The sequence below is a fragment of the Poecile atricapillus genome, chromosome 2 (assembly GCF_030490865.1).
Source record: "Poecile atricapillus isolate bPoeAtr1 chromosome 2, bPoeAtr1.hap1, whole genome shotgun sequence".
Lineage (NCBI taxonomy): Eukaryota > Metazoa > Chordata > Aves > Passeriformes > Paridae > Poecile > Poecile atricapillus.
This window is the reverse complement of record NC_081250.1, coordinates 44385522-44411451: the sequence shown is the minus strand read 5'-3', so window position 1 is coordinate 44411451 and position 25930 is coordinate 44385522. Positions and strand designations below refer to the sequence as shown.

Sequence of the window (25930 nt, the reverse complement as noted above, 5' to 3'; positions counted from 1 at the left end):
ACCATGGCTTTGAAGTTCTGTATATACTCACCTCCTGAGGGACAGGTGTATGTGCTAAAGCCCAAAACAGGAGTTCTATAATATATCCCAAATTCCTTGGCCACATCATATATCCTAGTCAAAGGGGATTGCATTACCTGAAATAAGCTCTGGTTCTGTGAAACGTCTTGAGGTAAGACAGAGCTCCAATATTTCCCCCAAAGCTGGGGAAGGTCACTTGATAAAGTAACAAGCAACAGGAAATATTTTCGGAAAAGGAATTTTTAAACATACACACTTTATTCAGCATAAGAAGCACAAAAACATAAGAAAGATCCTTGTGATGCACTTTTCCAACATTTTTCCATTCAGCCCATGGGACCAAGTTCTAGGATAATCTATTTTTCCCCTACTTTTGCCTTCTCATTGAAAAACTACTAAAACAGACCCCATTCTTCTGCAGTTTCCAGCTTCTGTCACACAATCTCCCAGCCAGGACTTTGAGGTTAACTGCTGTGCCTTTAAGTCCCAGCCTGCAAGACAACTTTCTTGTAATTCAGTTATTTCTATCAAAAAGAGATGCTGTAGCACCTGGACCAAGTCATTTGAGAGCTGGTTGTCTTTTCACATCTTTACTAAATTGTCTCTGTGTTACCTTGCACTTCTTGACATTTATCTAAGCCCAGTTTTAAAAGATATGAAAGTAACGGAGAGGGCACAAAACAGCCTCAGAGCACAAATATACACTTTGTGTTGGCTGTGGACAGTGAAAGTGATAACTGGCTTACATACACCAATGATGGCTTCAGCTATTGTTGACAAGTTCCCCAATAGTAAACACCAGAATAACTTGCCCAGGAAAGACTGGAGTCTTCATCAAAAGAAACACACTGAGAATATTTAAGATACAAATGATGTTGCCTTAGGGTAGAGAGACACAGGGCTAGATCAGCTCTCACAAACTCTTCATTCTGTATCATCTGTTAAAATGTTGCTACTTTGTCAGCCTGTACAGTAACAGCATCACCTCCTTCTGAGCACACTGCAAACCACAGGATTATCCTTCTTCTGTAATTGTCATTTCTGAAAACCTGACACATATCTGTCAGGTGGGTAGTGCTTGCAGTCCAGGCAGAAGGATTATTTCTAGTCACTCCTGCAAGTATTCAAACTGTGCAAACAAAAATGAGTACTTCACCCAAGAAACTGGAAAAGAAAACAACAGGCACTGCAGAGGTCCCAAGGAGATTGGATAGTAGGAGACTGGAAAGCTGTCTGCACCAGAGAATTAGAAAAGGCACAGAGAGTCTGAAGGAAGTCAAGAGCAAGTCTCAGTCCTGTCATTCAAGGACTAGAAAATGTTGATTAACACACAGAAGATAGTTACATTATGAAAGAGTCTCATACATAAGTTAATAGAATTCAACCACACAGCACACTGCCAGTTCTTGTTCTTCTATTTGCTCATTCATCCCAAAAAATCACATTTAAAGGCTTTCACTCATGCATAGGCAGGATTACACACTAAGTTTACAAACCCCACGCCAGACCGGAAAAAAAATAAATCTGTGCTAAGCTAAGCCACTACAGTGGCTCTATGGGTAGATTTCAAAGGGCATCCCCCTACAGAATTGCAAGCATCTGCCTACCTTCCAGAGGGGATCAGTGTAAAACTTCTGGTTTTCTATGAACTAATTCTGACCAAATACCATACTTGCACTGTCTGCCAAAATCAGAGAACATTTTGATCATTACTCAGCTCCTATGTAAGCAAAGCAATTGCAAATTCCCAAGGAGATGCACCAGGAAAGATTTAAGGATCCACAGTTTTAGCATTAGGAATATTCCTTCTTGCCAGGCCTTCAGGAGGCAGCAGGCTCCACCAGAGACCATCCCACTGAATTGCAGCACTTGGAATATTTCATACAGCTACACCACATATACTAGCCAGGGGTCTGACAATGCTTTCACATCTTGCCTTTCAAAAACAAATTGAAACTAGACCCACCAGTGCCTTTCCCACTGGGTAAAGGCGAGCCAGGTAACTCCCCATGGCCCCTCTTCTCTTTCTCATTTACCCTCAGTCAGAAGGTTTCATTCTGATTACATGTCCACCTCGGGCATGGCTGAACTACATTTGAGGATAGGTTAAAATAACTGACTTGCCTGAGGCTGCAAAGGAGCAAATGCCATGCTGTCCTGTTTTGTATCACACTCAGTCTCAGCAGGACTCCATGGCAAGGCTAGGAAACCTAAGGTAAGTCCCAGGCGTGTGGTGTGGGCACAGTGCCCCAGTGTGGGCACAGGCAGGGCACAACACTCAGCTGCAGCACCTGCAGACACATCCTTGGATAAAGCAGCAGCAACTGGCAACAGGTTCCTCCTGCTAGAGCCGTACTCTGAAGGTGCTTTGTTACAAGGACCTCCCTTCTGCATACTCAAATACCACCCCCAGCAGTGTTTCCATGTAGGTAGAAGAGGATTAGGAATCAGGGCCACCACTTGCAGCTCTTTTCTGCAGACAGGAGACCACTTCACTGAAAGCAGTAAATAGGCAGGTGTGCCAAAGAAGCTATCTAGAGCCCTACTTGAAAAACTTCAAACCCATTCTTTTCACATTGTTATTCTTAGAACTAATCAGATGCATGTTTATAATTCTTGATGCAAAGCCTTTCTGCTGGTAATATTACATAGCTATGGTGAAAAGTGAAGTCTCATAGATCACATTATGTTTTCACAAGTACAAGTTGAAGCTGAAGTTAAAGTGAGAACCAGGAGTATCACTGCCCTTACAGCACAAACTGTCATACAAATAAAAATCCTCCCAGCTGTTACAGCACTGAGCTTTAATAATACATGAATAGTACTGTCATTCTGCATACTCCAAGCCACAAAAACCATAACTAGTTCGAAACCAATTCTGTTTCATCCCTTACTTTCAAGGCCTAGCTCTGAGGCAATTAATACTTGACAACTGCATGCAGAGACTGTTCCAGGTTCTCCATAAGGATGGTGACAAGAAAGAAAAAAATCTGGGTTCAAAGCAGACCATTCCAGGAATCAAGTACATCTGGATACTGAACACACAGCCCTCAGTCCCTAGAATTGACATTTGAGGTCAGAATTCAAGAACAAAACCTCTCTGTCTTGGATAAGCTACATTTGTCTCCTTTGAAAGCCCATCAAATATATCAGACATGTAGCAGACATGAAATGGTTGGTGCTCTTTTACACTTTCTTATCCAGTGACAGTATTGGTCCAGGATTTTGCACTGGCCATCTCAGAAAAGGGTGGCAAGCTCAGCCCATTACAGCTACTTCATTTTTATTTGTACAGTTCTTGATAACAGAGAAAATAAACAAGACATCAACAAGAATAATTCTTCATCCACAGGCATGTAACAATCTCATTTCTCCCTTAATACTGCTCATAATTCTCTTGTCCCTTTCTTCTTTCTCAAACACACAGAGGAAAAATTTAATCTTTACAGAACAATTTTAATAATGTCAGACAAAAATCAAAGGGAAAATCATAGATTATGAAAACACTTGATTTGATCATCTTCTGTTGTTTAAATATCACCATGGAATTTGCATGACTGACACCAAAATTACAAGAATGAAAAAGAAGATTCTGTCTGCAGAAAGTCAGATGTACTGATGGAGTTTGTGCATCTCTGCAAATATCAGGTACTTACAAAGACCATCAGTTTACTGGAACAAAACAGGTGATGTGAATTAATGACTAAAAGAGAAATAAAATTCTTTAACTTCAAGCATTCTGCTTCCAAGGTGCTGGCCTGTGAAGAGCAGGTACTTCATGACCACTAGGAAGAAAAATAAATTAAACAAAACAAACAAACCAAAAAAACCCCAACCCAAACCAGACGAAATAAAGAAAAATTTCATCATTTTAAAACCACATTCTGTAGGCAAGTTAGTCAGAGGTTGTGGTTCCACTAAAGTAGGCTAAATTTCACATGTCCTTGTACTTATCAATTTACTTTAAGTCTTCAGAGACAGCAATAGGGAAGCAGTAAATTGGCTTTCTAAGAAGAGACAGATGCAGACTCCATGTTCCTGCTGTTTGGACATCTGGCATCTGATCCCTCTCTTCCACAGTTTTTCTCATTGGTCCTGTAAGAAACGAACTAAAATTTCCCCAAAGCCACTTGCCTTAAAAAATGAGGTTCACTCATTGCTGACAGTAAGCCAAATGAAACTAAAATTATTTTAATACTCTAATAAGGTGATTAAGGAAGCTGAAAGTGTAATGTTTATTGGCAGCTCTGACTTACCAGTCCACTTAAGTGAAACCAGCAAAGTAGTGGGGGCTGCACACCCCTTCTGTAGGCTCCTCTCCAGTGGTAAAACATGGTAAAAAATAAAAGCATAGGAAGGTTACTGTAGTGTAAGCGGAGTACATGAACTACATTTTTACTAGGCTGATGGAAACGTTACCTTCCAGTTGAGCTCAATGCCACAGTCCAAGACAAATTTCAAAGCTTCAGCTTTTATTTTTAAAAAGAAATTCAATATTTAAATGAGAGATTTTAAAAAAGTCTGAAGAATTTAAGTTGCCCCACCTAAACAACTTGGCTTTTTCAAAGCCTCAGTGTTAATCAGTATGGTTTGAATGAAAGGTAAGCAAAGGGCAGAGAGGGGAAGATAAAGAAATACTCAAATCATTATAGATGCTTCATCCATAGATCTCTCACAAAGAGTGGGGGTTTATCAGTTTCATTCTGTAGGGTTGCATTGATATTAGGTTTGTCTACAAATTCTATTTCGCACGCCTGGGTGCTGCAAGGAGAACGCTCCAGCTCCAACACCGTTATGTTGTTTGGCTCTGATGCAACAAGTACATTCCTTGGAACATAAAGGGTCAGCTGAGGACCACGGGCTGGCCAGTAGCGACCAAGATTAAAGCCATTGATCCAAATTTGCCCCTGTTAAAAGAGAAAGAAAAAACCAACATTTTATTCATCTGTCAGAGATGAAATGACAAAACAGACTTAAGCATAACATTCTTGATATAGTAACTGAACTCCCTTCACCTTTCAGTTTGACTGAACACAAAGATAGAAAACTTGTACAAGAAAATGCTAATGACAGTCAAAAGTACTTAAATTCCCTGAGCAGTTAAAGCCATCACTAATATTTAAAAAGAAAGTGGTGAAATACTGCAGTAATTCCAAACATGACAATAATTAGGAAAACAACTGCAGGCTCCTTGCATTGATTTTTGACCCAAGTTTAAGACCAAAACAAATCTGAAAACTGTATTTGCTTGAAGCTAATTGTTAAAAGGAGAATGAAGTCACAGAAGAAAAAAGCAGATCCTAATGCTGTTATGCTTCTCTGTATAAGAACACAATACCTTGGTAGTCCCTGCTCTCTGATTTCATGGGCAAGATACAGCTTATCTGGACACATAAAATTCAGATGACTCTTTTATTTGTAATAACTTAGTTGACAAAAGTACTTGTGAAATGACACTGCAATAAAGTACTGTTGTAGTTACACACAACCATTAAAAGCCTTGGGATCTGCTAGTATTATTTTAAGTACGATAAAATTGTGGCATACAAATTCTTAAAATTGCTTTTTAAAGTTGAGGTGGTCAGAGCCCCTAGCTCAAAATACTGTCCTAACATCTTAAATGCCTTAAATTCAAAAGATTAAAAAAAAAAAAAAAGGGCAAGGAAAAAAGGAAAAAAGTCAAAAAAGTCAAAACACTAATCTATCTATAGATACATTGAAGTGACATAAATGCAGATTTTTCCAAAAGTCTATAAATTGTCACCCCAGGACAAGGCTAAAGAACATTTAGTAAAACTCTAAACTGACTCATACAGAGCTGAGCTGAGTCTTCGTTCTCAAGCAAGACAGAGTGAGGATATACTACTGATTTGCATAAATAATTTGCTTTTACTCCTCCAAAGTGTCTTTTCACTGTATATCAAACAAGAGTTCAGTATCAAGAAAAGGGATTGGAACAGATAACTGCATCCATGTTTTTCCCTCTTGGTTTGGTCCTTGGTAATCAAAACATAGAGGAAAACCAGACTCATGGCATGGATGTACACTGATATACATAATAAAATTGTCTGAATTAGTGGAAAGTAGGACTTTTACTGCATTCAGTGATTCATAAAGTTGTCTGGGATAGCTGAAATAAGAATATTTCAACACCATTTACAGAAGCACAAAGGTAACATAACAAGTATTGCTGTTCAAGCTGCTTTAGTGGTATTTTTCTAGTACTTTTCCTTTTTTGGGTATTTATGAAAACAAATTTTATGAAACTCACAAGAGAAACTTTTTAAGGAGTTAGTAATGTACAAATGCTGTTATTTCACCTCTGTATCCACTTCCGTGGTACAAGATCCTATCTTGCACTGTTCTGCCAAGGTGTTAATAAACCTTGACCTCAAATGCTTTTTTTTTTTTTTTAAATCAAGTTTGTCTTTATTCAGGCTCACTACTTTCTGCAGTAAGTTTAGAGGAAAACATGGCATGAACACCAACTCCCCATGCACAAGATGGATGAGTGAGTGTACACGCTAGACAGTAGCCCTCCTCTCAACAGAGAATGACAGTAACCTGTGGGAAGTAAGTTCTTACTGTAGGAATCAACTGCACTAGAGCTCTGATGCAGCAGATATGATCAGACAGGTCTCTGTTTCAGATCTGAATCAGTCACTGGTTGTACTCCTTTTTCCAGTAAAGCAAAAAACTTAAATTTCTCAACTCCAAATTGTCTTTATTAACATTGCAGTTTCTAAAGACTCCACACTCAGGACTAAACAAGCAAATTATGACATTATATCTACTAAATACACCCTAGAAAAAATAAAAGAGGGAGGAACTTCATCTTCACTAGCAAGATTTCCTTTAGCAGGGACAGCCATTATAGCCCACGATTCCACAGAAAACAAGAACAGTCTGGACTCCAAGTCCTCTTTTCTTTTGAAGGAAAAAAAAGGTCCAATAAATCTAAATATTCACTCAGTGGCTTGTATGCTTAAGGGCATCATGATTCCTCATGTGAGAGTGGAGTAAGTTTTATTACTACTGAAGGGTTTAAAAAGGCAAGAAAGCTATAACATAGGTGCTGACTGTTAATACTGCATCTTTCCTTCCAGGTTGTCTCTCATGCTATATTCCTTGCCTTTGCAAAGGCAGAACCATCATTAGGACTTTAAGTTTTCTTGATAAGTGCTTCTTCTGTGGTTTTTCAACTGCTCAGATAGGTGAGTTTTAACCCCTGTTAAGAATCCCACTCCACACTTGGGCAATTTACACAGTGCCATGCAAGGAACTTAGGCCCACATACAGTGGGATCCGAATGGAATTTACACTCTTTAAGGCCCTCTACCTTAAAGGCATTTGCTCATTTGTAAAGTTATCTGAAAGTCTCAGTTTCCGGGTATCTTACTTAAAACTCTTGTCCAATCCATATAAAGATTGAAGGATAAATTCAACAGCCAAACTTAAGTTCATCTAGAATCTCTTCCCAGGACTGCTTTACAAACTATGTTTTACAAACTATGTAAAACAGAGGTTTCCACAGATCAGAGGAAAAGATTTCCACCAGTACCTAAGAATTCTTGGACTACCTTGCCATTTTAAATATGAGTTTTCCAACTGGCAAGTACAGCCACCTCACTTCCTGAACAAGATCTATGACTGATAGGGTCACAGAACTTACTAAAAGGGTCTAAAATTCCAGTTTCCATGAAAAAAAACCATTTTTTGAATTTTATTCAGCAATCATGTGACATTCATGTATATAGGAACAGGGACTAAGTCAGGCTTCCTCATCCAGCATCATCAACACCGAGAGCATGCATTGAATCACAGCCTTCTGCATACTGTGAAGTGCTTTAACTGCTACAATACTGGCAGTGGAGAGAAATTAACAGCAACTCCTTCTCCCACTTTATTTTAATAGCAGTAAATTGTTTTAGAAAAGAACAATTTTGCTACCTAACACTGCTACAGGCACTTCCCTTAAGCCTGGCTTTAAATGCTAAGGCTTCCAAGAGAAGTAGCAGTTCAGTGCACACACCCCACTCCCTGTGCCTCCTACCAGGTAGCTGAGCTGTTCCTCGCCCATCCTGCATGCTGGTGGTTTCAAAGATGGCACTGTGAAAACACACTCCTTCGTGCTCTAGCTACACTCCAGCCCTGTGAGAAACTCCCCTTGGCAAAGATGCCCACAAGCTTCTCACAGCAGTGCTCCATCATCTGTTCAGTCCAGGTATTGGTAACCTTCTCCATGCATTAGATCCTTATCTGTGGCACATCACCAGCCACAAAGTCCAACACTCTTTATGTCTTGCAACAGGATCCATACAGCACACAGCACCTCAAATATGATCCATGAAAACCCCGCACAACTAAATGCAACTCTTCTAAACAGATTGACAGTTAATCTTTCTCAATGCTGAAAAACTCGGGTGGATTGGTTCAGTTGCCTTGGTTTTGGTTTTTTTTTGTGATGCTTTGCTTTCTAGATCAACACCATGTGTCTTTTGAATATGTTTCCCTTTTCTCAATGTTTTATCTTCAGATTTACTTAAAGCAGAGAATCTATTTCTTAATAATTTAAATAAATTTGAGACACCCACCACTACGACCAGCTTCTACCCATCTAAGAGAGGTGGACTTTGATTGTCCATAGAAGTTTCGGTAGCTTTAAGTGGACTTTGAAGTTTATACAGCAAAAACTTGTACCTTTGTCCAACCAGGAAAATTGACGTAGGTGTCTTGCGGCAAGTCTGGAATCCCTCCAGGAATTGAAAGAGTACCAGTGTAAAATGTAGGTACTTCGTAACTCAGTGCTTTGACAGCAGATCTCTTCGAGTGATGAAGGAGATAAATAATGCCATAGTTCACTGCTCCATCTATGTCTAGAGGATAGATTTCCCATCCAACAAGTACATCCTCAGCAAGAGTTAAATTTGAAACTAGACCCTAGGAGGAAGAAAAAAAAACAACACAAAAATATAATTAGTTTGTGTTATTGAAGTTACTTGGCTGCAACTATAAATCAGTCACAAATAAAAACTGAACCAAAGTAACAGCTGGCTGCCAATCTGTGTATGAAAAAAATAAGCATCTGGTCATAACATCTTATCAAGTTATAAGCTTTGCTTAAAGGGCTTTACTTATTCTCTGTGAAAGATCTTTTCCTCTTCAAAGTTTTAGGCTTTCATTGATACACAAAGGTTTTTTCAAATTCTTTTCCTGTAACGGGGAAAATTTCTCTTTTGCTTTAACATGAACATGATTTCAAAACCTGAGGCTTAATAAAAAGGAGAAGCAACATTAAATATCATTAAGCCTGAGATACCATCACTTGGTAACACCGAGTCACTAACCCAAGCCATTAACTTGCACAACAGCAGAGAAAGTCGTAATTACTTCCCACAAATCTTCAGATAAGATACAGCATCATAAAATCAATGAGCTTGCCTAATTCAGTGAAATACTTTCAGTTTACAGTCAGCTTCAAGCCCATGGAATCCTGTCTCGTTTCTATGGGACCATGTACACAGTGTTTCACAGCACACTGGGGTACTTGCACACCAAATGCCAAAGCAAGGTAAGGTCATAATTTAACAAGAAAGAAAAGAACATCAAATTACCCCTGCACACATCCTAATTTTGTTATAGTTCCTAAAGTGGTGTTGCAGTGCTATGCAAGGGGTTGGTTTTAACTGCTTGAATAGATGCTGCATAGAAGCTGGTTTTCACTGCAACACAAGTTATGTTGCAAACATCACACATCAAACATGAACAAGCAAAACCACAGTTTCCATGGCTTTGTAGAGCTGATTGTGTGTCTGTTGCAATATCTCATAAGCATTGCACTGTCTCCAAAAGCTCACCATCTGTACAAGCACTAAGTGGTTTTCTCTTCCTTTACCTAATATCCACTTTACAGAACAGCAGCTTATTTTGCATATGTCAAAATAAAATACCTGCAAATGTCAAGTTAAGTAACAAAAATTTTCTATACAACCTAGACTCTGTCTAGCAATCAACTGAAGTAATGCAACATAACTTTAGGCTGAACCTTCTAACCTGCCTCCCTAAGCTCATCTATAGGCACTATGAACCGGGTGATTCTTCAAATTGTATTAAGTGCCTACTAAACATTCTTACTTAGTCTGCCTAAGAATACACATTCAATGATCCTTATCTGGAGAAGATTTGTAGGAAGTAAGTACCACTTTCTCTGCTATTGTGCAAGTTAATGTCTTGGGCTACTGACTCAGTGTACCAAGATGTGGATATAAATTTTCCAAGTAAAACTGAGATATATGTGGCAGTCTGCATGTGAGAAGACACATAAAAAAACAGAAACCACACTCTTCCTTTGTGTCCTTTAACGATTACTTAGATCAACAGGAAGTTTTAAAACCAAAATCCTTTCAAGATTTCTTCCCAAAAGCTAGATGCCTAGCTCCATTTCAAGCTCAAAAACTGATAAAACTCCAGCCAAACAAAACCCTGAAAATTTATCCTCTTTGCTAAAAAATTCAAGGCTTCACAAGGCAGGAACCTCTTCCCCTAAGTGGATTTTCAAAAGCACATGAATTTTTAAGTTTCCAACATCAGCATGAAGGAGAGCATGAGGGCTGGATTCTATAGAAAGAAGCAACACACATAGCCCAAAGCTACCCAAGGAAGGTTGCCTCTCTTCGCAACCCACAACCTACATTTAGAGGATTATTTGCACCATGGACAGGTCTCTTAAACTTGATTTCACTCTTAAACTGTTAAAAGGTATAAGTCTGAATTTCTGCTCAACCATAACAATTGAGCAGCTCCTTAATCCAACCTCTAAACTTTTATTCACTTGCCTTAATTAAACACTAAATATATAGGTTTCCTTATCATTTGGCCGGTTAATAAACAAATAAAAGCAACGTTTCTGCTGCCTCAACATGAAGGCTAAACACTGGGGTACCAGCTTCCTTCCCCTGCCACTCAGATAAAGTTAAAGTACCTTGAAGAAACAGTATGAACACAGCTGGCACTACTGCATCCTAAGAGTATCAAAAATAAAGAAAAAAAAGGCATGCTGTGAAATTATACACAGCACAAACATAATACAGGACTGACCTCTACAGCTCTCCTGTCTTTTATCGATTATCTCACAGCACTGGGGATCTCATTAAATCTAAAATCAGAAAAGTTGCTGTTTTGCCCCTGCCGTTCCTAGTGCTACATTAGTGGTACCTCTGTGGTATGAGGTTTAAATGGCAAGGGTTTGTTAACAAGGGCAGCTCCAGTGGGGGCTTTTCTGAGAAGATGCCAAAAGCTGCCCCATGTAAGACAAAGACAGCTGACTCTGAAACAGACCCACTGCTGTGCCCACCAGTGATTCTGGGAGCACCTCTTTGATGAAATATTTAAGAATAAATTGTGTTCCCCAAGTTGAGTTTGTTTTGACCATGACAGTAATTTCTGAGTGATCCCCTTGTCCTTATCTTGAACCACAAACCCTTCATTACATTTTCTCCCCCTCTCCATTTGGTGGAAGAGGAGTGACAGAATGGGCACATGGCTTTGCGGGCACACGGATGTCAGCCAACCCACCACGGCCACTCATGCATGGAGGTGCCATTCCCAAAGTGTAGCACACACCCAGAAACTCAGGGAAGCACTCTGATAATTGTCTCTGAATTTTGAAATGGCACTTTTGCATGCTAAAGTGCTCATGGACAGCCTATTCCAGCCACGGTCGAGTACTGCAAGGGTACACTGCTGACAAATTAAATGGGACAAGAATAAAGATAAAAAGGTGTTTTTATGTACACACACATACATCCCCCCAGCTTCCAAAAGCAATCCAAGGATTCACAAGACTCAAAGTGCGATCAAGTTCTGGACCAATTTCCAGCCCATTTTTTGAGTTTATGGAAACAATTTTAATAATGTTATCTACAAACTCATCTGAACCAGAAAATCCTGTGGGTGAGGCTTTGGCTGACAATGTAAGTGAACAAACAAATAAAGTTTAAACGATGTCTAGCAGCTTTTAATTTCACATTGATTTTGGTGACTGGAAAAATTCAGATCGAAACTAGTGACTAGCTATATTTTAGGTAAAGTTACAGCTGTCTAATCCTGACCTTTTTGCTCTTGCTAATTCATTACTTTCTTTTTAACCTGTGGAAAAGATGAAAAGCCATCACAATCCAGTAACTCATTGGATTTTACTTACCTTAAAATCATTATTGTATCTACCAAAGTTGACTCGGCCCATATTCTCTACCAAGATGTCCAGATTTGCTCCAGCTTGCCCGGTTATATTTATCATTAGTGATTTGTCCCTTTCAAGGACACCCTGAGGTATCTACATGAATTATAACAAGAAGAAAACAATAACCACTGAAAACCAAAAATGCTCTGTTATTTGTTTTTTTTTTAACTTGCATGAAGAAATTAAATGTGACAAAGGAAAAAAAGAGTAAAGAAAACCCCTTTCCCCTCGGCCTCCTGCATGCGAGCGCACACACACACACACACAAAGGGCTCCTACATCAGCATTCACATTTCAGTACATCAACTGGATATGACAGTGGGTTTTGATGCACCTGAGTCACAAAAAACAAGTTCCCAAATTTAGTCCAGTGACTGAAAAGATTTTGGCAATATCAGTGATTTAATCATTGACTTCATCTTCCAATTATGTGTGCACCAATATTTAGTTTTATTTATTCCTATTCCCACAATACAAGGAAAAATGAGCTTGACCTGGACACAAAGGTGATGAGAGTCAATATGGGTCAAATATTAACTAAAAAATTGACTGCAAAATACATGCATCTATATTAGCTCTCATTAAGCAAGGCCAAAAGCCTGCTTATGGAATGAAAGACTAGGTTCACATTCTGTACAATAAACTTCTTCGGTGTTTTTTGAAACTGTGGTTAGGAGCCAGTTTCATAAGGTAGGACACAGGCTCAGGCTTCCTCCTTCTTCCACCCTCAAAGGAAGTAAAAAGAGAATACTAATAAAGAAAACTTAGCAAATACTGCAGAAATCCACCAAGTATATCAGTATATATCAGTAACATATTCCATAAACCTGCAAGTAAATCTATTCCCTAGGTCTTTTATTCACCTCAGTCATTAATATGTATCAACATTCAAATACGTCAAAAATGGCAAGACAGTAGGCAGCCATGTTTTTTGAAATACTAATTTGAACATCTGGTATGAATCATAAGGAAGTATATACTTCCTTATTTCCTCATGTGATTAAATAAGATCAGGGTTGCTTTGATGAGGAAAGGAGGAAAAAAACCCCAAAAACCTAGTCTGCATCCTCAACTTTCATGAAGGCCCCTGACGGCAAAAATTAATACCAGCAAACAATGTTTTTACCCCATTAACAGAGACATAGGCACGATCATGGACTCCATTGAAAGGTGAAGACAGTGGTGTTGGCTCCACACAGTTCTTTGGAAGTGTAGTTCTATACAGTACATACCCAAAATACTAGGAAAAGAAAAGAAAAAAAGAAAAAAACCCAACAGATTAATGAACCAAGTCATTCTGTAGTTTCAATTCAGGTCATGAATTAAAAATATCCCACATTTCTGCCTACATGCCTGCACTGAAACGCTAACTTTCATTCACTTCAGACAGTGACTACCACAGACATAATTTCAGACTGGAGTTTACTTTGACCTTTAGGTAATGGGTGACCTTTATGGAAACTGGTAAAAATCCCTTTATAATTGACTTTATATAAAAAAACTTGTAAGTTCACTTCTCACCCAGTGCCCATAAATTGATATATTCATCAAGTCAAAATTATCAAATTATCCATTAAATACTACATGGTTTACATCAGGAACATTTTGGAATAATTTTCACTAAGTTCCTCATCAGGAATGGAAAAAAATAAGTCATAGCCATTCCTGAGACCTTAACAGGCTGGAGAGTTGGGTAACTAATGAACTTCAAAAAAAGCCAAATGCAGGGCCCTGCACCTGGGGAACAATAACCCCATGCACCAGCACAGGCTGGGGGCTGATCTGCTGGGAAGCAGCTCTGTGGAGAAGGACCTGGGGGTCCTGGTGGACAACAAGCTGTCCCTGAGCCAGCAGTGCCCTGGGGGCCAAGGAGGCCAATGGTATCCTGGGGGCATGAGGAAGAACATGGACAGCAGGTCCTCAGCCCTGGTGAGGCCACATCTGGAATCTTGTGTCCAGTTCTGGGCTCCTCAGGAAAACAGGACAAGAACTACTTGAGCAGATCCAGCAGACAGCTATGAAGATGATAAAAAAAGTCTCTTACGACCTGAAAATTAATACTTCAGACAGGAGAGAAATCAAGGTGAAAGCCTAAACAGCACAGACACCTACATCCCCAGGAAGAAGAAAAACTCAGGTGCAAAACAGGAGCACTGTAGAATATGGAAAGGCCTCCAATGTAAAAATATAATACTATTACTTGTGTGCTAGATAAAAGTGTAAGACATGACATAAGAAGAGTAATACCATGGAGGGTTGTTCAAATAAACTGCACAAAATTACTGCAAAGTACCTGCTGAAGGAATCCTCACCTGCTTTAGCTCAACAAAAGTCAATGGGTAAGTGCTTCTGACTGCTCCAGGTGACAGTCCATCAAGAGCCTCCAACACAGTGCCTGCCTGCAGCATAGAAAAGCCAGATATATGAAGGTCAGTAAGTTTCAGTCCAAATATAGCAGCTTGCACATCCAGCCATCAAGTCAGCTAGCTCCATGTGCCCAGAAAGTTAACAAATCTTTATACCATCCTTGCAAGCACATTTAAAATGCAATATAGCAGAGACAACAGAGTTCAAGAGAGAGCTCCGAAACATGCCACGTGTATAACAGTGTTTAAATAAAAACAGATGTTCTAATTTTGCTATACATTCATGAAAATAAAAGTGACCCTTTATTATTTACCTAGAACTACTCCAGGAGTTTCTCACAAACATTGTATAAACAAACAAAACTGCTCTGGATGATAAATACAAAGCAATATATTATCTAAATTTTGCTCAGTTATATTTAGAATCAAGATAGAGAAAATGCCACTGATTCCCACTGAGTTACTCTGGAATCATTCTAAGCTAAGTAGGGATACAGTTTAATTCCATCAAGAGCCATCCAAGATGAATTTACCTTATTTAGTCTTAAATTATTTTAGAAACTCTAAGGCTGTAATTAAGTTGTCATATGTAAGTAGCTGGACCGGTTTTAATGAGACTAGGAGCAAGGTTTAAGATAGTCACACAGATAAATACCTTGCTGAATAAGGAGTTAGATGTGCACAATTAAATTGCCTTTTATTGCCATTATGGAATATTCTACCCCATCTACAATTCTCTCTCAAACACACTATCTGTTTTAGGTGAGTCAAAATGCACATAATATGCTTAGTGTCTTACAAGTTCAAAAAATCAATTGCATGTGATTTTTCATTAAAGACGACAGTCTGTTTCCCCAGAATTATCGTCACTGTTCAGTGGTAACTACACGTTAGACATTCAAATACCTCTCATATACCAGATTTACATTCAAATCCTTAATAAGAAAAAAAAAGGGGAAAAAAAGTACTTAAAATCATGTAAAACTATACTGTAAGAGTACTCACAGCAGTACAAACTTCTGTAGATACTTCAATAACAGAAATACTGAATTTTTGCAGAACTTACATGAAAGTTGTACTGAAATATTAAAATGTGCATACAGTATTTTGCAATGATGAAACAGAAGGCAGCATGAATTATCTATGTACACATAATTAAGTCTGCAGTTTTGGCTGGGATACAGTTAATTTTCTTCACAGTAGTTAGCATGGGGCTGTGTCGTGGATTCTTGATAAGACTGCTGATAACACATGGATATTTTGGTCATTGCTGAGCAGGGCTTACACAGAGTGAAGAACTTTTCTGCTTCTCTCACCAGAGAGTAGGCTGGGGATGCACAAGAAACTGGGAGGGAAGATAGCCAGGCCAGCTGACCCCCACTGACCAAAGGGATATCCTGTACCATTGGTATCATGCTCAGCAATAAAAGCTGGAGGAAAATGGAGGAAGGGGAGACATTTGGCGTGACAGTGTTTATCTTGCCAAGTAACCAACACACATCAATTGTTCAAAAGGTATGTGATGTGGTACTCTGGAACACAGTTTAGTGAAGAACACAGTAGTGGCAGGGTTAAAGCTTGGACTCAGTAATCTTAGAGGGTTCTTTTCCAACATTAATGATTCTGTGATGGAGCCTTGCCTCCCTGGGGAAGGCTGAACACAAAGGTAGTAGCAAATGAGCTCCTTATTTAGCTTTACTTATGTGTGCAGTTTTTGCTTTACCTACTGAACTGTCTTTATCTCAACCCACAAATTTTCACACCTTTCTGATTCTCTCCCCCACCCGACTGGGGGAGAGAGTCAGTGGCTGCATGGTGCTCAGCTGCCTACCAGGATTAAACCACAACAACCATGTAGACACAGATCTAAACAGACTTCTGAAATGAGCTTGTCTTAACTCTAGCTAGGAACAAGCAAGTAAAAGGATGCCATAAGTATATAAAAGGTAAAACCAACACTACCTGGAGGTTGGGTCATGCTCACTAGCCCACAGCTAAGCATGTTCACTTGGGCAAGAAGACTGCTGGTGAAACACGGCTTGCAACATTTTGATGAAAGTAATTTGCTCTTATGTTTTCAGTTTAAAAGTTATACCTAAAATAGCAATCATCTTTCTTAGAGTAAAATTTCCCAAACATTCTAGACTGCATACATGGTCCACTCCTTATTTTGTGATCCTCCAAAGGAGCCAGTAATGTTACAGCAATTTCCAGAACTTGCCACACCACAAAAGAGATTAAGCTACCAGGTCTTCAACAGGAACTGTGAAGCAGGAGATGCACAAACACTGAAAAAGGTAATTTATAGAATTTAACAGTCCTATGGACATTAACAGTCCAAGCCCTAGATGGATAGCAAAACCAGAAATGAATACAAGCAGCATTAGGACATGGTCGGCACTTCAATGAGTTACTTAGCAGCAATGAATGCTGCTTTGTGCCTTGCTGACCTGAGTATTAGCATCTTGTACATGTGCCTCTTTGACTTTTTTTTTAAGTTCCTGCTACCAAAGGGGCTTCTATTCTGAATATGGGTAAACCATGTATGATTCACTTAGGGATTGGTAGAAGCTTGTTTCTTTGAAACTTCAGCAGTTTATTTTTGTTCAGCTTTTCAATCTTCAGCAGTACATATGAAAAAACCTTCAAGACAAAACCTAGTCTTGCTGCAAATTCCTGTTGACTGCTACTTTGTGGACAATCAGTACCACAACAGAAATTTAACAGTATACTTAAAACTTACAAATATTGTCAGGAATTTTAAAAAACAACCTGTAAACTGCTAAAAAACAAAACAAAACAACAACCCAATACTTTTTTAATCCTCCAAAGCGAAGTCTTCAAAACCCAAGTGTAAGGTCAAGCATGAAAGAAAAAAAGAAACTAAACAGCTCCAACAGGAATATCAACTCCTGTTTGCTTAACCTCCTTCTAGCCCCAACACACACCAGCACTGCCTGCTACTTGCTATTGCTTGAGTTCTCCACATATCCTAAGACTTGAGTACTTCTCCAGAACTTACAAGTCTGCAGGCTGCTGTGCTAGGGAAAGCACTTCCTCGTGATGAAGCACTTCTCAAGGCACCCCGAGTGGTGACCAGAAGCTACCACCTGCTCACAAGCTTGCACAGCCACATGGACACATCACAGAAACTAAGATTCATTTATTTCCCTCTGGAAAGAATACTTCCCACGTTCTGGGGCTTAAATCCTTAAAACCTATCATCTTGTTCACACTTCTGGAGCACATCTACTGCAGTTCTGCCTTTCCCTGCCCTCATTCCTCATCTTCAATACTTGTCTTTTACATCTGTGCAACAACATTTTTTCCTTATCACCTGCTTTCCTGCCTTTGCTCTTACATAGCAATGTCGGTGTTTCCAACATCTTTAATAAATTGGTTTTTTCCCACCCAGGAGGATTTTTAAAATAAATCAATAGCTCAGAATGAACAATTGCCTCATCAGGGGAGTTGGTACTTAAGGACTGAACTGTGACAGAATATCTTGAGGAAAAAAAAGATAGAGAGCAGCCTGCTCTGGTTACATGTACCTCCATAAAGTACATCATATGACCCCTGAAAATACTCCAGAGTCTCCTTTCTCTCATCGTTTCTGCAAAAGTGTCAAGGGAGCTGGTTCACTGGAGCAGATTCAATGCTCTCCATGGCAGATTGACTGCTGGACCTGAGCTGCAGAGTGAAGATCCACACAGTACCTGTGTTAGCACTGATTGTCACTGCAAATGACATAGCTAGGAAGTTTACTGTTACCAAAGCTAAGTGCTATTATTTAGATTATTCCCTCTCTGATATTCACAATATATTAAGGCTTCTCCACACAACCAGGTGCATTGGAACTGGTTCCAGCTGGGGCTAGAATGGAGTTGGGAAGGTGGCTTTGGGCTGGCACAGTACAAACCCTCTGTGATTGGAGACTCATCTTGCGTTGCGGGTCATAGAGCAAAAGGCTGCCTCCTTCACAGAAAACAGTTCCAGAGGCTCTCAGTGCAGATGGCAGTATATGTACAGGCATGACAGGAACCTTACATCTGGTGGTTTAGACATGCCATCTGCATTTCTAAAACTGATGCCTGGAGAGTGTAACACTTCCTCACAAAAAATCAGAAAATGTAGAAGGTGCAGATCAGGTCAACAATGCAACATCTGACTCTTTTGTGTGAGAGTCCAGCAGCATTCATTTCTTGAAGGCATGAAAGTTCTTCATTCTAGTGAAACTGAACAGCCTTATCTGAGAGCCATGACCCATGACAAGATGGGAGAGTCACAATTTGATAACTGGGCTGCCAAGTCCTTGCAACCAAAGACAGCAGCCACGGTGGTGGGTGTAGCAATAAGAGCCTATAATTAGTCACTACTGCCAGTTCAGTGAAACCTCATATGGCAAGAAGACACTCAAAGGTTGTTGAAAGTGATATAGATCTCTTTCAGCTTCACAGGTGAACTGCTTTCATGTGAAAAATCCTTCTGCCCACCACTTGAGTGGAATGACTTGAAAATGCCTGCAAAGCCTTATCACTACTACATTTTGCAATGCTTCAGCTGCAGAGATGAGATATATCACTAACTGGAAAAATAACTGCCAAATTGAAATTACAAAGTATAAAATCGAAGCATTAGGAGTTACAGTATCCAGCACATCAACTGCAGTAATCCTCCATGTCAAAACTTGTCTGGGCCCAGCAGAAAGAATATAGCCAAGTTTGTACCTGCTGTCTCTTCTGCTGCCCATTAAACGATCCACTTCACTCACTGCAGAAATCTAGGTCTCAAATGTAACTCACAAAAAATTGTGCTTGGTCCTAAAATGATGGTGCTGTGGTCAAGCCCCAGATACTTGTGAGCTGACCAGCTATACAACTATTGTCAGACAGGATACAACAAGGCTGGGTTCTGAGTGCTTAGCTCTGGCTGCTTTTCCCTCAGCAGGAAACTCATTTAATTCCTCTCATCAGCTACAGATCTTGTCAGAAACTTTATCAATAAGACTTTCAAATTTATCAAAAATTTTCCACTTTCAAAATGTATATGCCTAGAAGTATTTAAAATACATATATCCTGCTTTTCCTTCCACTTTAGAGGCATTACCAGTTGCAAAAACACTCTTTGTTTTAAGTCTCACGGTAACATTGCCCCAGCTACATTACTGATACATGAGTTATCTTTAACAACTATGAATCTGTTGTGTTAATAATATATTAATTTCAGTTTAGCAAAGTTTCAGGCACATACTGCATTTTATAAACACTATCTTTCTACAGCCAGGCAAGATGCATTTGGTCATTTTCTAACATGGGCATGATTCCTAGCTCCCAAACTCTGCACCCTCCTTCCTCTAAGTTTGCTTTCAAGGTTTTCCTCTTTATTTTGTAGGATATCTAGAGCCTCTTGTGACACCTTCATGAACATTTTTTTATTAAAAGCAAACAGACAGCATTATGAAAAGATATACAGTGTATTACAGATGTTAATTTACCTTCTGCAAGCGAACCTTCCCGTATGCAAATTTGGGTGTTGTTGGAGGGATAAGACCTTCTGGTAACTGCTTATACTAGAAAGAGGAGAAAAAAAGCCACACACACACACAAGTTAAATACAAACACACTGTAACTGAATTCTTGCTTTACACTTTACAACTTAGAAAATTATAACTTTGGCTTAAAGTAAATAACCTCCCTAAAGGTTACCGCCACATCTAGTCTTAAGATGAAGATTTTTTTTAAAGGAAAAAATCTGTCTTGATCATGTATGATGAACAATTTTTAAGAACTATTCAACACTAGGTAAAAAGCATAATGAACAAAGTGAACTATCGAAATTCCCAGTACCCTTGGAGCCCTCCTGTGGCTACAGCCTGAGTTACTCCTACTCCACAGCTTTTCTGTAGTCCTCTCCCCAGTTCATGGGAGCTTGAGTCAACCTTTCCAAATCTGTAGGACAGTATTTCCACCTGACCCTTCATCAGCAACACTTCCTTACAAGGAATTATTAGTCTCTTGTGCCTTTCCTTTCAGTGTTACTGTATTCCACCACCACCACCTGCTACTCCATTAATGCCTGGGCTGGGGTCTTTGAGAAACAGACCTGGAGACCACAGCTCCACGAACCCCTGAGGTCACATCTTCAGCTTCCCTCTGTTCCTGCTCTAGACAACTGTTCAATCAGTCATAACAAAGAAATACTCTGACAACCCATCTACTTCTGGTTTCTTCTTGTCCTGTGCTTTTAAGATCACCTGAAATCAGAAGACAGAAGGGATGAAGGGCCTTCACTCAGTACTTTCCTAGACACCTTTGTGGTGTTGCAGACAAGACAGTGGTTTTCTGCCCAGCAGTTTGGCCTTCTCCTTTCTGCACCTACAGCCTTCTTTTCTCCTTGCCATCATCCCCTTCTCCTGCTCCTGCCAATGCTTAACAGCCACTCTTCCCCTCTGTTCCTTCATTAACTAGATATGGCCTGTCTACATACTAGAGAAAAAACTGCAGATGAGACACACATGTGAACAAGCAATCTAAGTCTACATTTTAATTAACATGCACAAAAGACCACCCTTGTGAAGTGTCTCCATCTGCAAATTTGGTGACTTTGGAGTGCTTACCTTGTCAGGTTTGGTTTTTTTTTAATAAATTTGATTAGAGGTAGAAAAGGTTTTTGGTTTAGTTGGGGGTTTGTGTTTTGTTTTCAACAGATCACACCAGTATAATTCCCAATGCTATCCTGTGAATTGTCAGTTATGGATGGATGAAAGCCTGATTTACATTTCTAGTAAGAAGTGAATTTCTTCTCCTTTGTATTGGAAAACAATCCAAAACAAAAGTCATATTCACCAAAGAAGAGAAGTCAAAAGCAGGAAATTTCAGCTCAAATAGTAAAAATTTAGAGAATGGTCTCAGCAATTGAAAGAAACTGTAGACTGAAATTCTTCATTACATTTTTTAACTAATGGAAACTGTAAAGGAAGACTTTAATGTTAGCCTTGTAGCACAGCTAACATGTTGAACACAGTCATTTGTTACAGGCAACTTTATTTTCTTTCATCAGCTTCACCTCAAACTGCAACTGAGTAGATCAATTGTTACAGGTTTAGAATGCACAGCAGTGATAAGAAAGCTTCACTGAACATCTATGGACATGCAAAGTAAGAAACAAACCAACCACACCAAAAAATGACCCAATACATCTGAAGTTATAGTGAACATTTTACATCTTATCAAGGCTCTCTCACTGCACTAGAATACAACTTACATCTCAGAGAGGGGTCTTGCACCTTGAAGAAAACAACAACTGTGGATTTCTCTGGTGAGAAAAGCTGTACCAAGACAGGAAACTCCCCTTGGAAAGGCCATCAAAACTATCCCATCAATTTATCCCATCAGGCTTAGGGATAATGGTGAAATTGAAGAAAAAACACAACACAGCAAGCCTTCCACAGTTACAGAGATAAAGGCATTCTCAATGCTAGAGAAAGTGTAGTACACTTTTGAGAGATCTGCTCTCAGAATAAAAATATCTTCTGGTGAATAAAAATGTTGCTAGTATGCAACAGGATAGTGACTACAAGCTGAGCCTTTGGATTCACATGGAACCTGCTTTTAAGCCTCATCTGAACAGCCTCCAATACAAGGCTATTTAAACCCAGACACAGGTTCCATGTTTTACTTCAATCTCCAGTTTGTGGAGACACTGTGCATTTTTACAGCAAGGCAAAGCTGGTCCCACCCACTAGCTGCAGTTTGTGAAAACACAAAACCAAGATGTGTTCTTTTGAGTAAGCCTGGTCTTTCTCACAGAGGCCCAAAACCTCAACGTGAAGTTTGGGACAGACAACCAAAGCACCAAACTGCAGCACACATCGGGCTGATATCAGGTCATGAGTCTAAGCTGAGTGAAGGGCTGTCTGATGCTGCAAGGTAAAGGCTCTGTACACTCCTCCTCCATCTCTACTCCCAGATAAACCCTTCCCACCTCCCTCGGCTCCCCTTGTGGCAGCACCGGCTCTCATCTGACTGAATGAGCTGATTCACCTTACTGACCTTGAAAGAAAACAAATACAGCAAAAAAAGGAGAGCTGAACCATGTCAGCATCAGACCTACACCAGTATGCTCTCCTCTATAAGGGAGGAAGCCATTGGGACAGAAAGAATAGCTAGAGAGGTGCAAGATCTTTTGCTTTTTGTAATAAGAAGTTGCAGTTAGGTTGGCGTAATTGTCTTGTTCCATTTCACTTCCCCCAACTGCAGAAAATAGTAAATTGAGAAGTAATTTACACCAACACAAGAACAAGAGTGCACTGGGGATGGATGCTTCAAACAACCATTCTAAAAATGTCCTGGGGACACTCACCATACCAATGACTTTTCTCAAGGCAAAATACTTTTCTGTCAGATCTCCTGCCTCGCTCAGAGGAGCATCATAGTCATAACTAGTGGGCTGAGGCATATAAGGCATATTAGCACCTAAAGGAGGAGGAAAAAAGAAAAAGCAACACAACCAGTGGAAGATATGGTGTTTTTCCAAAGGTATCAACTTTAAGAATTCTTTCCAATTACTGCCAGACTGCTACATTTTTAGATTCAGTGTAGGCCTTAATGTTTGGGATTTGGCATAAATCAGTCAAATTTGATGATGAAGGACAATGTCTTTGTGAGCTTACACCACTCTGTGAAATAACCTAAAAATAAACACATTTATCTGTGTTTCAACTGTTTCACAGCAATAAGTGAAGCAGAAGTAGCCTTGGCAAAGATAAATAGCATGTGGGTTTAGCAAAACACATTGGCAATAAACAAAGAACAGCTAGTGCAGCGCAGCCATGTCTTTTGCCATATGCAAGTAGGCACAACATATTCTTTCACAAAATACATTACTACCTAATTCATAAACAGCTCCCCTCCACCACTAGTAAAATTTAAATAATTTCTTACCATTCCAATAGGCAAAGTTAGTTCCACCTATAAACATGTACCTAAAAAGAAAAAAAATCAGGTTTTGCTGAACTGGGAAAAGAAATCCCCCCAAAATTAAGCTCTACTGAACACACACTTACAGGTTAACGTTAGCACCACGTGCCAGGATTTCATTAAGTGTTTTAGCTATAGTTTCTGCGGGCACAACAGAATGACGGTGCCCCCAGTGATCCAACCATCCAGTATAAAACTCAGAATTAACCTGAAAGGAGGAAGGGCAAATGAGGAAGGGAAAACATGAAGAGGGAACAAGAACAGAATGCAATGTGAATTAAGGCTCCTAACTGTAAGAGGGAAGGAAAAAAAGGCACCTTGACTAATATGAGCCATTTTTAAACTACTATAAATACAGCAAAGTACATACTAAATCAATCCTTTTCAGCAGACTACAGGACAAAGGAATTAAAGGATTGTTTCAATAATTTTATAGGGACACTTTGAAAACAATTGCTTAAGCATCAAAGAGTACGGATTTCCTGGGAAGCTGTCAACAAGGATGTGTTTCAGATTCTTGGCATTCAAATAAATGATAGAACCAACATATTCTCTGCAGAATAGCATACACAAACTGGATGTAATAAAAAATATTTCAGCTGCTTTCTAAATAACTCCTTAGCACAGAGATAATCTCATACCCTCAATGGGCCTTCTCCCTTTTTCAAAATGGCTTCCAGTGTGCTCACGTCCCACTTCAGCTGTCTAAAACCTCTAGGGTAGCTGAAAACAGGAAGCAACTTCTAATCTGCCCTTTTAATTTTGCTTTTAACTTCCACCTACACACATATCTCACTAACTCATCTAACCATCCTTAGCGTTTCCGCTGCTTTGTAAACATTTGTCTTAGCAAGGAAAACTACTGAAACAAAATCAATACTTTTTGAGACTAAAATAGCATTTGTAGAGCAGCGGTTAATGTGGATTTGACAAACACACAGAGAAGCTCCTCGATTCACTTTTTCTGACTTGGAAATTATGCCCTCATCAACAGGTCCCTAAAATTGTTCAATGCACTGCTGTCAATCCTTCTCTGCTTAACAACTTCAAGATTAGAAATGATGCAAAAAGTTTAAGTGAAAACACATACCAAAGGGCCCTTCGGTTCACTGCTCCTTTGAGCTAAGAATGCTGCTGTAACATTGCCACCTATAAACAGAAAGAAATAGAGTTGCTATATCCATGACTTTCTGGATCCATCAATTTACTGAAACTGGTATCTTATCTCCCTCCACTCTAGCAAAAGTCATGACAAGAAAGCTACTCCAGCAAACATAGGAATCAATACTTTTGATTCTGATGGTTAACTTACAAAAGTTATTTTAAATATATGTGTGAACATATGCATGCTTGTGTACATGTCTTTGCTTTTAAGATACCTCTTTTGAAAACCCAGCTTTTCTCAGAAATGACATCCTGGCACAAAAAAGTCTGAGATGTGTCAGAATTGTTATTGATCATTGGAAAATCTAAATCTGGGGTTACGTTACCAAGGCTACGGGGAAGAACAGAAACCAGGCAATTTCTAAAGAGGTGTTTCACTTTTGATCGCTCCTAGTGGCTCAAGCCACAGTAGCTGGAAATAACCACTGTGGTGAGTGGCTCACCATTACATAAAGGATACAAATGAAGACATTCACAATTTCATTCAACTTGCAAGAAAACAGATACCTGCTAAGCACGTGGTTGGCTGTAGAGACAATAATGTACAATAAAAAAAATGAAAATATGTGTCTTAGAGTTTGTTTCTTGTGCCTTAAGCCTATTTTGCCAAGTCCATGCAGTATACTAACATTTAAATCTTTAACTCTCCTATCAAAAGGGTACTGTCTGATCACACTACTGAATGGCTAAATGCTTAGCCATTCCTCAGGCTTATATCACAGCAAATTGTAGCAGTGTGCATATTTTTAAAGATGATCTTCAACAGTATTGTTTTTTTCCAATAACTTCTGGCTTAAAAAGAAATGTATTTGGCTGGCTGGATTTCAGGACAGACAGAAAGCATTAAAAAAAAAAACCAACATCAAAAAAGAACATTAAAAAAATACAAGGAATCAATGCCAACTATCACTGTTAATTTTTAGGAGATATGTGCTATGAGCAGCATAAATTGGTTATTCATAATTTCAAGACGCAAGGAAGTGATTATGTCTTTCTAACTGGGTGCTCACAGGGGATTCTTGTATGTTTAAGAGTACATCAAATACACATAAATGCATGTTACCCCATTTAAGCAACGCTGTCAGGTTTGACAAGCAGTCAAATCAGATGGTCCTACCACAAATACACAGAACTCAGAATATTTGGAATCAAATAGCAGT

At 39.3% G+C, this 25930-nt stretch overlaps 1 protein-coding gene across 1 annotated transcript in view; it reads right to left on the bottom strand.

Moving 5' to 3' along the window:
- Positions 1-303: 303 nt before the first annotated feature.
- Positions 304-25930, bottom strand: part of GLB1 (galactosidase beta 1) — a 44210-nt gene continuing 18583 nt past the window's right edge. The window contains exons 7-16 of the mRNA XM_058831633.1: positions 24697-24755; positions 23693-23814; positions 23571-23611; positions 22990-23102; positions 20123-20197; positions 14575-14661; positions 13389-13502; positions 12224-12355; positions 8722-8961; positions 304-4928 (exon numbers count right to left, since the gene is read on the bottom strand). Of these exons, the coding sequence (XP_058687616.1) occupies positions 4668-4928; positions 8722-8961; positions 12224-12355; positions 13389-13502; positions 14575-14661; positions 20123-20197; positions 22990-23102; positions 23571-23611; positions 23693-23814; positions 24697-24755 (1244 nt within the window). The 3' untranslated portion in view covers positions 304-4667. The remainder of the gene's footprint in view (positions 4929-8721; positions 8962-12223; positions 12356-13388; positions 13503-14574; positions 14662-20122; positions 20198-22989; positions 23103-23570; positions 23612-23692; positions 23815-24696; positions 24756-25930) is intronic.